This window comes from Crocuta crocuta, unplaced genomic scaffold (genome assembly GCF_008692635.1).
Source record: "Crocuta crocuta isolate KB4526 unplaced genomic scaffold, BGI_CrCroc_1.0 scaffold516, whole genome shotgun sequence".
Taxonomy (NCBI): Eukaryota; Metazoa; Chordata; class Mammalia; order Carnivora; family Hyaenidae; genus Crocuta; species Crocuta crocuta.
The window spans coordinates 1,667,230-1,680,490 of record NW_027529538.1 but is presented as its reverse complement, the minus strand read 5'-3'; the positions used below and the strand labels follow the sequence as shown (position 1 = coordinate 1,680,490).

The 13,261-nt window shown below is 45.4% G+C and overlaps 1 protein-coding gene across 3 annotated transcripts in view; it reads left to right on the top strand.

Annotated features, from left to right (window-relative positions):
- PID1 (phosphotyrosine interaction domain containing 1) overlaps window positions 1-13,261 on the top strand; it is a 229,392-nt gene that overhangs the window by 103,863 nt on the left and 112,268 nt on the right. For all 3 annotated transcript variants that reach the window (XM_077761337.1, XM_077761336.1, XM_077761338.1), the window contains exon 2: window positions 2,501-2,647. In XM_077761337.1, coding sequence (XP_077617463.1) covers window positions 2,501-2,647 — 147 coding nt within the window. The remainder of the gene's footprint in view (window positions 1-2,500; window positions 2,648-13,261) is intronic.

Below are 13,261 nucleotides of genomic sequence, written 5' to 3'. Positions count from 1 at the left end.
TGAGGCCCAGGGCAAAATGAAAAAGCAGTGTCCTGTATTCAAAAAAGTAGAGAAAACTGCCGTTACAGGTACTGAAACAGAAAACATTTCACTTTCATCCATGAATCTGTCTCTGCCAGAGTCATGGCATTTTTTTTCCTGTTTGGTTTGGTTGGCTGCTTTTGTTGTTTAATGCTGTTCTGAATAAAGAGAAATTCAACATTTAGATTATTAACATGAATCTACCATTCATCACTATATTGTGCAATGCCCATTTTAAATACAGGTATGGGGGTGGAATCATTGAAATGTCACAGTTTGCACTTCTGGGTTCATATGGGCGTCTGAATTCTGTTCTTATCAGAGCAGTGAAACTATGCTACAGAGCTAACTCACCTGTTTTTATTTATTTATTTATTTATTTATTTATTGAGAGAGAATGTGCACCTATGAGTGGGGGAGGGGCTGGGGGGAGAGAGAGAGAGAGAATCTGAAGCAGGCTCCATGTTCATTGCAGAGCCCAACATGGGGCTCAGTCCAAAGACCCTGGGATCTGAAATCAAAACCTGGGCTGAAATCAAGAGTCAGACACTCAACTGACTTGAGCTGCCCAGCTACCCCGTCTCATTTCTTTTTATTAATTAATTAACTAATTAATTTGTTTGTTTTGAGAGAGAGAGAGAGGGAGAGAAGGAGAGAGAAAGCGTGCACACACGAGCGGGGGAAGAGCAGAGAGAGGCAATCCCAGGCAGGCTCCATGCGGTCAGCACAGAGCCCACCATGATGCTCCAGCCCACAGACCGCCACGTCATGACCTGAGCTGAAATCCGAAGTCAGTTGCTTCCCCGACTGAGCCACCCAGGCGCCCCGGTTTCATTTCTAAAACTGCACGTTCTCCCGACGCTTTACTTTTAGTTTGCCGATTAGTGAGGAGGGTCTGAAGGAAGAAGGAGCTGTGGCTGCTCTCCCTGTCCTTCTTCTCTGTTATCATTTCCATTGTCATTTTCAGTTGCCTATTACAGGAAAGTCCCACAAATGAAAGGGATATGCCAGCATTCCTTGATCATTCATGTTTGTTAAAATACAACTGACTTTCTTCTGCATTTGCAGCGAGTTCTCCTTCCAAGGCATGGCCCCCTGGGGCTGCCAAGACACTGCTTACTGAGCCGTAGATGCAACATGCTTGCCTGGTACTCACTTGGCATCTCGTTAATTCCTAGGCATCAGGGGATGCACATGTTGTGTGTATCTCCTGTACTCACGCATGTGCTCTACTGTCTCATTGGACTCAGCTTACAAAACACGAGCTCAAAGATCAATTTCAAGATCATGACATTAACCCAAGAGCATTAAACCAAGCATGGAGATCCTGTTGTGATGGTGCATGAAGCCATCTGTGTGTGTGTGCGCGCGCGTGCGCGCATACACACGCGCGCACGTGCAATTTTAGATAATGTTGATAAAGAAGGACTGTCTCATAAGGTGACATTTGATCAAGGTCCTCAGGAAGATACAGAAGCAAGGGATGCAGATACTAGAACCGGAGGCGCATGTTGAGAGATTCCAAGGCCCACGTGTCGTCGCCTTATCCTCAGAAGATTAAAGAAGCCACTGTGGTGGGATCCAAGTGAGAGGGAGGGTGAAGAGTGGGAGACGAGGTTAGAGAGGCAGAGGGCCCTGAATTGTGTGTGGGTTTCAAGGCCAAGGCAAGGACTTGGAATATTTCTTCAAGGAGAAGGGAAGGTTTGAGAGAGTCTTACCAGGGGGATGACGTAGCTGTGATTTGAGGTTAGAAGGCTCCCTCTGGCTCTCCTGAAGTAGTACTCTGCACTGGGGCAAGGCTGGGTGTGGTAGGACCAGCTGCTACGGTAGCCAAAGATGGGGGCAAGGCTGGGTGTATCCATCGCAGTGATTAAATGGAGATGGATTCTGGTTATATTTCAAAACCGGTGCCAATAGGAACTGCATGTGGAATAGGGATTTACCTAGACTCCAGAAGATAAAATGGTCTGTTGAAAAGTAGTGACTTTGCTAAAGTTCTACAGCCAGTGCATGGCAGAGATGGGGAAGGCAAAGAGCGCGATTCTTGTCTTCTTTTTCATCAGTTCTTCTCCATTTTCATTAGTTCTAGACTGTTCCCCAAAATAGTTCTGACCACATTCTTTTCTGAACATCTTCACTTAACTGGGTGAGGTCAGCATGCATGAAAGCTCTAGGATTCTATCTCGACATATCACCGTGGAAGAACTTCCCAGAACAAGGTGTTGGGTGATTCTACCGCTACCCCGTGTCCCTGTGGTCTCTGGGTGGGGGTTGGCTGTCTCCCACAATGTCACCTTAGTGACAGTTTCCCCTCTTCATTTTACTAAGTGTCTCTTGACCGTCCCTAGTAAAACAGAGCTAATAAAACAAAGATTCTGCTATTGGGTTTGACGTAGAGCCACACCACGTCCCACTCCAAAAAACTTCACTGTAGTCGGTCTCTGTATTTATTTGTTTGTTTGTTTCTCTCACTTGTCAGCACTTTCAGACCATGCTGAAGTCTAAATTGAATGTCCTGACACTGAAGAAGGACCCCCTCCCCGCAGTCATCTTCCACGAGCCCGAGGCCATCGAGCTGTGCACCACTACGCCCCTGATGAAGACCAGGACTCATAGCGGCTGCAAGGTATGTGGCCTGTGGCCAGCAGTGGCCCTCTTGGGGGGACAGACAAAGGATGTGAAGCCTTAAGACACTTGTTTACCAATGATAACTATTTATTTAGCTGATGATGTTTATTTATTACAAGAAGGAGGGAAGGGGCCGAGAGTGAAGGGGAGAGAGAGAATCCCGACACAGGGCTCAAACCCACAAACCATGAGATCATGACCTGAGCGGAAATCAAGAATCGGAAGCGTAACCCGCTGAGCCACCCAGGTGCCCCTTTCCACGCGGTAACTTTTTAAAAGAATGAGAAGGTAGAATGACTAAATAAAAGCTCACTGAGAGATGGTTGTGAGCCATTATTTTGCTTTTTTGTAGCCATGTGGCTCTCTTCACTGTTTTCAGGTACGCATTAAAGGCGTAAGTTTCAGTAGGTGTGAATAGAGTTGTATTCTCCACATATTTGCTGCACCCTTGTACCCAGGACAAGTTCTGTCCTTAGAAACCCTTCCTCCCTATGTATCTGCACTCTGAATAAACCACATCTTAAAGAATAAAAAACAAGTTTCTCAACAGTATAGTTCTCCTTTGGGGATAAGTTTGCATTTTTGTTTGACTGTGGCCCTCAGAATTTATACTAATATTCATGCCTCAGAATCCATTGCAAAACATTTTTCATTTATGTAAACTGTAATGCTGACATTGGGAAAAACCCCTAGAAATGAAATGTATAATTTTGGTAAGCTTTTGGGTTCTTTCTCGCTTGATATTCTTTTGTGCATGAATTGATGAATATAGCAATCCGTTCAGAGGTAACAAAGAAAATATGTTTATACACGTTTTGTCATCAGCAGTCTGTTTTGAGAAGTAAAAATTAAATAAGGGGCAGAACTTTGTTTTGAGTAGTGAAAAGAAAATATAACAAAAATGCATGTTTGCATGCGGGTTTCTTTTATAACCTTATAGACACACTCCTGTTCTCATTGCTTTTCCAGGTTAGGGAAGTCAGGACCCATCTATCTTTCTTGCCAGAATATTCCATCCCCTCCCCAGGTCTTGCATAGCTGTGGTCAGATTGGAGCCTTCAGAAATCTTGAGTGATGGCTGTGTACACAAAACCCCACACATGTCCATTTATTTCACAAATAACCATCAGGTGCTTACCGTCTGGCCAGCATAGCATCTTTGTGGGGTGTAACTGCTAGTTGGGGAGGAAGGAAGAGAACATACAGGTATATAAGCCCTGGCGGTTGAGACAGCCAGGCTGAAGGAACTTGTGGAAGAATCTTTCAGGCAGAAGGCGCAGGGAGCACGAATTCTCACAGGTGGCCATGGTATTGGTGTCCTTTGGAACCGAAAGGAATGGGCAGCGGAACTGGGAAGTTGTGGAAGTTGTGTTATGTGGTGTGGCCAGGCAGGAGTCCCGGTGCAGATTGAGCCTTGTCATCAAGGCAGGGAGTTTAGACTCTATTCTCACTACTGTGGGGAACCATCAGAGAGATTGAGGTGAGCGAATTTTAGGAATTTGTTTTAAAAAAGTGTTTTTCTTATTTACTTTTTGTTAAAAATTTTTAACATTTGTTTATTTTTGAAAGAGAGAGAGAGTGTGCGCACGTGCATGTGTGCATGTGTGAGAAGTGGGGGAGGGGCAGAGAGCGGGAGACAGGACCCAAAGCAGACTCTAGTGCTGAGTGCAGAGCCCGATGTGGGGCTTGAACTCATGAACCTTGAGATCGTACCCTGACCCGAAATCAGGAGTCAGCCACTTAATCGATGGAATCACCCAGGTGCCCCCCCAAAAGTCATTTTTTTTTTTTAATGTTTTATTTATTTCTAGGAGAGAGAGAGAGAGACAGCGTGAGCAGGGGAGGGTCAGAGAGAGAGGGAGTCACAGACTGAAGCAGGCTCCAGGCTCCGAGCTGGCAGTCAGCACAGAGCCCGACGCGGGGCTCGAACCCACGAACCGCGAGATCATGACCTAAGCGAAAGTCGGACGCTTAACCGACTAAGCCACCCAGGCGCCCCTCCCCCAGAAGTCATTTTAATGGCAGCTCCACTAAGGTGAACTTCCGCCTTCCAAGGAGCAGTTGGCAGAGGCTCTGCTTCGACGAGAGACCGAGACCGTGGGTCCACGGAACCGGCCTCAGGTCCCAGGGTGTGTGCAGCACTTTGGGTGAATTGATGACACAAAGGAGTCATGAAAGCACTCGTTCACTTTGAAAGTAGGTGGAGGTCTCCAGTTGCGTTACACGTCCTTTAGAGATTTCCTAGAGTCATTTTGAGTTCTGTCGCTGTTGGGGAAAGTCGTCCCTCAAAAGCAAGATGAAGTCAGTAAGGACAAGGAAAGGAGGAGAGATGCATTTGATAAAGTCTGCAGGGTATGTGTAAATGCAAGGGGGAAATGCAGTCACAGAATAAAAGGCCTTGCAGTCCAATCAAGATATGAAAGCGAAAGTTGTGTGTGTGTGACAGAGAGAGAGAGACAGACAGACAGACAGACAGACAGACAGACTTGCTAGAGAGAGAAATATTTGCTAGGAGAATAAAAACTATCATTTTCCTGAAAGGGAGCATAGGGTTTGAGATGCATGGAGTAATTTTTTTTTTCTATGTACTGCCTTAGGTTGTGTTCCCTTATTTTACTTCTAAAAGGATGTTGGGAAAAATAGAAGGAATTCAGAAGAGCACACCAAAGAGAGTGAGGTTGCAGTGGGGCTGGGTAGACAAAGGGAGATCAGTGACTTCACCTGGACACCGGGAAGAACGTTGGCATTCAAGGTGAACAACATGGTCCACTGAGCCATGAAAAGTGTGTGAACTCTCCATCCCTAGAAATCTTGGAGATGAGATTCCAGGTATAGGTGTTCATCATCTGGGCCAGCTCTAGATTTATGATTCTATTTGAAGGAAGACACCACCCCTCGCAATGCATCATTTGTCAAATGGTATTCTATAAGGCCCTTTATATATTTACATTTTAACTTAAACACACCGGAGTTACATTCTGTAATTCTCAATAATAATATCCTGTTTGTGTTCTGAGTCCTCTTCTTTTGTTAAAAAACAACAACGAAGTTACATTTTTGAGCTTTGAAATTTCTGTTTAGAATGTCCCGAGCTCCCCACTCCCCACCCCACCGGTCATGCCCAGGAACAAAACGCAGTGTTTCCTCTCGGATTCTTAGGAGTAGCAGCTCACAGAATGCCAGCTGCAGAAGGAGCTCGCTCTCCGTCTCTCTCTGTCTCTCTCGGGCTCATGCCCGCCACGAATAATGAGCACAATGTCGTTCAGGCCCAGCTGCAGGGCCAAGGCGGGGACCCTCCATCTTCACACAGTGCTCACTCTTTTTGATTAAACAGCTCTCAAGTTGTGTTTGTAGAGCTGCGGGTTTGGGGAGGGAGCGAGGAAGGAGGAAGCAAAGGCAGAGGGGGCTGAAAATGGACGACAGTTAGCACCGTTGAGGCCCTGGCCCATCTCAGACTTCCCTTTCCCTCTGATCTGTATTCTCGGAGGGTCCCGATGGGATTGCCCTGCCAGGCTATTCATGTTGTGGGCAGCTGGGTCTTTGTGTGTTTTCCTCTACGACTGCCGTTTTTTTGTTTTTTGTTTTTTTTTGGAGTGGAGTTATTTAACAGCACAGCCCCCTGCATACCATTAGGACTCGCCTGCCCTTCCCTCGCTAGAGCTTTTCACAGTGTCAGATGCCGTGTCTGATTCTGCAACAGCAGCAGCGACAACGGTCTGTCATACCTGGCTTCTCCCGCCTAGCGCGACGGAATCCCAGCTGGCTTTGACTTGTTAGCAAACAGTGATTTGATTAATAGTCATTCCAGAACTTACTGTAGCCACAGAATTGTGGGGAAAGGTGTCAAAGTAGACGTGGTGGGTAATGCGGTTCGTAGCCAAGCAGAAGGAAGAGATGAGTGCCTGAAATCCGTAAATCTCAGTGCTGCTGAGATTCGGGTGTATATCAGAACCCCTAGAGGGCAGGGGTCTGGACCTTCTTTGCAGAGAATTTGATGCAGGTTCTCAGACTAGTGCGCAAAAAAAAAAAGAACCTGCATTTAAAAATATACTGTGCAGGGGGCACGGGTGGCTCCGTGGGTTAAGCACCTTGGTTTCGGCTCAGGTCATGATCTCACAGTTTTGTGGGTTTGAGCCCCGAGTGGGGCTGCCTGCTGATGGCATGGAGCCTGCTTGGGATTTCTCTGTCTCCCTCCCTCTCTGCCTTTCCCCCACTTGCGCTGTCTCTCTCAAAATAAATAAATAAACTTTAAAAATTAAAAAAAAATAGACCGTGCAGTTTACACTGTAATGCCCGGGAGATGCCCAGAGCATGAGGACCTGATGTGTGAGAGGAGCCTGTGAGTGACGAAGTGGAGTCACACCCCAGGAGAATAGGCGGGACACAGAGGATGGAGCTGGCTGGCCATGGTGTGGTCAGAATGGGTTTGCCACAGGGGCGCCCAGGTGGCTTAGTCGGTTANAAAAGAAAAAAAAAAAAAAAAAAAATGAATGGGTTTGCCACAGCTGCCCAGGACGCCGGCATCCAAGAAAGAACTGGGCTGGGTAATTTGTGCATCAGATGTGGGCGTGAGGCCAGCGCCTGTGTATGCCGCCTTCTCCTACAGGGAGCGCTGTTCTCTTTTGGATTGACTCCCCCTCTGGGCCTACTTGGCGGAGTTCTCAAAGCCTTCATGAAATGAGATAATGATGGTGATAACAGTAATTAGTAATAGCATACTTATTATACAGATGTAATGCTAATAAAGAGCTGATTTTATTAATACATTAAGCACGCTCCTATGCACTTTTCATGGTGTAAACCTACCCATTTGGTCCTCAAGATGACCCAATGGCCTCAGTGCCACCCGTGGCCCTATTTCACAGATGAGCTAGTTGAGGCATAGAGAAGTTCTTTCTTATGCCAGCATATCCAGCGAGTAACTGGCAAAACCTGCGTTTGAACTTCATCCATCTGTTTCCACAGCCTGCGCACGTCCCCACTGGATTCCACTGCCTGGCAATGACCTTGAGTGGCTCCCATGTCTGTCCTAAGATAGCTCTTAAAACTGGTTGGCCGGTTGTGTCACATGATTTTAGCAAGTCATTTTGCTTCTGTAAGCCTCAGTTACTGCATCTTTGAGAGGCCAGAACCAAGGTCAGTGTGTGTCAGGCAATCGCTGATCTGAAGGTCCAAGACTCAAATTTACCGTGTTTAACTGGATTAGAATTTTGTCTTTGCTCACAAAACCCAGAAAGCGTGGGGGAAGTGTACTGAAAGTATCAGATAATTTACCCTTGCTTTCCTCTCAGGTTTTCAAATTTGGTATTCTGAAAGAGAGAGAAACAGAGAGAGAGAGAAAGAGAGAGAGAGAGAGAGAGGAAGAGAGAGAAAGGGACAGAGAGAGAGAGAGAGGAAGACTATAATGAACAGTCATATCCCTTGTAAAAAACTATATATGAAATAAAACACAAAATGCCCACTGAATTTGTGGGTGCCTACATGAACACTGAACTACACGCATCCCACAGAGATGGTCTCCACCTTTATGGCGTTTATAGTTTTAAAGCAAAATAGTAGAAATGCTGAAACCAATATGCTGAACAGTCATTGGGGCTCTCGCACATCTCATAACACTTATCTTTTCTTTAAAACCTTCTATAAGGTTTGGGAATGGTGGTTAACTTGAGCGTGAGGACCCCCGTGAGCCAAAGAAGGAGAGTGACATGGGGGACATGTAGCTGGGGAGGACGAGAGGGGAGGAAAGGTGGGAAACTCGGCAGCTATGGGGCTCCTGTTTGGATCTGAGTCAGCCTGCCTTTGCTCGGGTTTGCCCAGGCGGCTTCCCTCTGCACCCGCTGGTACAGCTGGGTGGAGCCAGGGTCCAGAAATGGGTCTCCAGGAGGGGTGTTCCTCTTGGCCACCAGTCATGGGCTGATTGAACACATGCTATTTCTTTCCATCCCCCCCCCCTACCTTCCCCTCCCCACCTCGTTCTTTCATTGATTATGCTGAGAACGCCCTTGCCTTCATTCTGCTGCTTGGTGGGCATACAGCTGCCTCAGTGCCCTCACGCTCACCAGAGGGCCCGCCAGTGCCTCACCTGGGCCTGCCCTCCCGAAGAACACTCTAGCTCCCAAATCTCCTCTCCTCCAGAGTGAGGCACCTGGCTAAGCATCACGTGAAGCCCCGTCTAAGATCCTCACCATCCTGCTCCCATTAGTGAGAGCAGAAGCCATCGGACAGTGTCATTCCCAAGAAGGAGCTTGTGACTCATACACCATTAACAATTCTTGTGTTGCTCTTTTTGAGGTTCGTGCATAAGAGTAACAGTAATAGTCACTTAGCTCTCAGGAAGCCTGTGGTTGCTTTCCAGTTTCGTGGGCCAGTGAAGAGAAGCTTCTGGGCTTTCAGCTTTGCAGACAGTCCTCAAAGCCTACTGTTTTGCACACGTGTGAGCTGGCCAGCGTTAGAAGTGAATTCCAGCTGTCCTGCTTATGATAAGAGCCCCTGATGTGAATTTAAGTCGATCTAAAAATTAGCATCACCTGTATCTATTTTCACATATATTTTTGTGCTGATTTGATCAGTTGTATATTTAATTAGAAATATGCATTTAAATAGAAATAGTTATGTTTTCTCATTTTTTTCCATGCTACCCAAAGGCTCATGATTTTATCCATTCATAGGAGGGGGAAACACTGATTATACCATGAAATCCTCGCTGAATGCATTCTGCAGGCTTTCCTGGTGTAGGTGATTTGGGGCATTGCGTGAGGCCCATTCTGCAAATTGTGCAGGCGTTTTTGCAAAATACATTTCTGATTTCACTATCAAGATGGAATACAAGTAAAATAAAGAATCGTACCATATGAAGAAAGATTCAGGCAGCTAGTCTTTATTGGTTATTTAAATCTCTTGGTGTAAATGTGAACCTCTAGATTCAGAGTGAATGGTATCTAATTCGAATCCATTTTCTCTTTATTCTTTCTCAGACTTTCCTGTAAACAAATGAAAACATACTTACTGTAGTTTGTCTCCCCAATGAGGAAAGGTAAAAGTCGATGTGAGCTACCATCTGTTGTTTAAGAGGCAAGCTTTTGTTTTTCTGCAGTTTTTACTATGTTGACCTCTACATCTTCTGGCCGTCTCTTTCCTTCCCTCCCTTCCCTCCTAATTTTCTTCATTCATGTCCTTCTTCATCCATAAGAATATATTGCGACACTCTTAGGATTTTCCAGATGTTAATAGGGACACAAAGATAAACAATGGTTAAGGGTCCTTTGGGTTGAAATGACAGAAAACCTAACTGGAATTGACTTAAAATCATTGCAGTTTATTTGCTTTGGAATCTGCAAATTCCAACTGGAGGGAAGAGCAAAAGAGATACTAGAGAGGGAACAGAAGTGTCCGCTGTGGGGAATCAAATAGCTATGTCCTGGCTAAGGAGATTATAGGGAACGCATTACACCACTTTCTGGCCCTGCTGAGCACAGCCGACCCAGTGTCTAGTTACCCAGTGTGCGTGCGTACTGAGGGGTTGAATCCAGCCTGGAAGTGGTGACCAGCGGATCCCATGGTCCACTATAAAAGTCCACTATTGAGGGCAAAGTATATTCTTTAGGAAGGGCAATGCGATTGAAAGGAAAAGAAAATGCAGAGTGTCCTCAAGCTTACAGGGCAAGGGTGGCTTTCCTTCCTTATCACAGCCCAGCCCTTCCCCTTGAATATTTATGGGGAGTCCTTGCCCGGACAAGATGAGCCTCAGTTTGAGTCTACTTATCTCCAGGGCTCCTGTGCAGGCAGCTGTGAATGACCATCAGCTGGTATGTGGTGTGGCCTTGTGTGCTGAGGGGCTTTTGTCTTACTGGTGATGGAGTTGGGGGCAGTGTTCTTGTTCACTGGAGGAATCTTGAGGCCGCCCCCGCTCCCCCTTAAGGCTTTCGTTCTAGGTTTCTAATTTGGCAACCCATCATTGAAGGTAGAGACAGAGAAGCAGGATTTCAGAAGTCATGAGTTCAAGCTCATGAAACTTGAAATATCTGTGAGGCCACCACTGGGCGACAGCCAAAGGGCACCTCGTTTACATGGAGTTGGAATTTCATAGATGTCTGATCCCTCAAGGAAAGTGGAGCCATGAGAAGAGGAAAGAGTGAGGCATGCACCCCCACTTACATGCTTACACATGTAAACATGGATCCACTCTTAATTGAGGACCAGAGAGAAAGAAGAATCATTGCAAAAGGAATGTTATAAAAACCGGAGGAAGTTCCTCCCCACCAGGCACTGAAACCATCCTCAGTGTTATTCCTACCATTTCATCCTACACACGGTGCCTGCTCTATTGACCACCTATTTTTTTTAATTTAAAAATAATTTAACATTTATTTATTTAAAAAAATTTTTTTAATGCTTTATTTCTGAGAGAGAGAGAGAGAGACAATGTGAGCAGGGGAGGATCAGAGAGAGAGGGAGGTACAGAATCTGAAACAGTCTCCAGGCTCTGAGCTGTCAGCACAGAGCCTGACGCGAGGCTCGAACCCACGAACTGTGAGATCATGTGTCCAACTGAAGTGAAGTTGGACACTTAACTGACTGAGCCACCCAGGCGCCCTGACATTTATTTATTTTTGAGAGAGACAGAGCATGGGCAGGGGAGGGGCACAGAGAGAGAGGGGGAGACACAGAATCCAAAGCAGGCTCCAGGCACAGAGCGCATCTCACGAACTGTGAGATCATGACCTGAGCTGAAGTTGGACGCTCAACCGATTGAGCTGCCCAGGTGCCCCAATGACCACCCTATTTCTGTCTCAGAAGTGTTGACGGGGTAAAATGGATATAACTCTGGGGATAGCTGAAGGCCCGGCATGTTTTAGAATTGATCTTTGTGTATATGTTTGAAATACGCACTACTTATGCTCGGCTGGGGTACCTGGCATGGAAGGATCTTCTGTTGTAGTGGTAAACTTTTTGGCTGTGAGTCTCAGCTTATGACTTTGAATTCTGTACTTTGGTCTTCCCACTGACAGCCGTGGTGGCCTCAGCAAACTTCTTCACCCTTCATGAGCTCAGTGTTGCTATTTGCTGACTAAAATCTTTTTGTATTGGGGATTGTCATCACTTCCTCTGATAAAAGTGTTTCAAGCATAGATGATCATTCTGCTCATTGCATAGGATCATAGACTTCTTTACGGGTCCACTCTTTCCTACAATGGGTACAGTACTGCTGTTTGCCCCTGCGCATCTTTGACACCATCAAACTATTTCCTGGTGCTCCACACTGTGAGACTATGGCTGAAAAATGACCATTTTACTCGAGGGAACCCGATTTGGCTTGAAAGCTTAACCTTTGGACTAATGTCAAGGAGACTGTATCTTCCTGTGTCTCCAAATGTCACTGCCTACTTTACTTCTTGCCTTTAAAAACCCTTGGGAGATCAGCAAAGATTCATTAGTGAAAAATGGGAAAACAATCTAAGCGTCTGAAACAGATATTTTAATATTTTTGCTCCACAACGCTATGGAGAACACGCAGTCATTACAAGTTCTGTTGTAGAATTTATACTGATATGGAAAATGTTCATAATGTGTTAATTAAAAAGCTAGTTTCAAAATGTTAATAGGATTTTATTTTTGTAAAGTAAAATGAAAGTAAAATAATTATATGCAAACATTTATAATAGAATGCTTCTACTTAAATATGAGCAGAAGTGATCCCTGGATAGTAGGAATATGGGTAAAACTTCTTATTTTATTTATTTTTTTTTGCATTTTTGCATGTTTTAACTTTTCTTTTTCTTTTCTTTTTAAAAATTTTTTACATTTCTTTATTTTTGAGAGACAGAGAGAGACATTTTTTACATTTCTTTATTTTTGAGAGACAGAGAGAGACAGAGCACAAGTGAGGGAGGGGCAGAGAGAGAGGGAGACACAGAATCTGAAGCAGGCTCCAGGCTCTATGCTAGCTCTCAACACAGAGCCCGACACGGGGCTTGAACCCACGAGCTGTGAGATCATGACCCGAGCCGAAGTTGGATGCTTAACAGACTGAGCCACCGAGGCGCCTTGAAACACATCCGTTGAAACAAAATAAATATTCACTAATGATCACTGCATGTTCTAACTTTTCAACAGTGAACAAATATTACATTTGTGATTAATTATTAAAAATAAGTTTTAAAAAGAAATGTTTCTTTGGATGAAAGTTTGCACGGAAAGCTACATGGAAGAAACTCCATTCTAATTGGAGCCTTTTGGAAACCAGCCACTTTGAAGTCACCCCACTTAGACGTTCGTTTCTTCTCTTTGACCAAATCGGAATTCCTGTAGCTTCAGGGAAGGTGACATATTCCCCTCTAACCTGTGACTCATCTAGTGTGCTCAGCATAATGATTGTCAGCGGACTCAAATGCATTTGCAAGGATGATCTTGTGCTGGTTTCCTGAGGCTGCTTAACAGCAACCTTCGTGCTTAAAATAACAGGAATTTATTTTCTCACCGATCTGGGGGCCGGAAGTCCAAAATTGGTATCAGTGGGCAGAAATCAAAGAGTCAGGGAGCTTCCTCTGGAGGCTGGAGGAGAACATTGGCTCCTTCCCTCTTCCGGTTTCTGGTGGCTACAGGCATTCGGTGG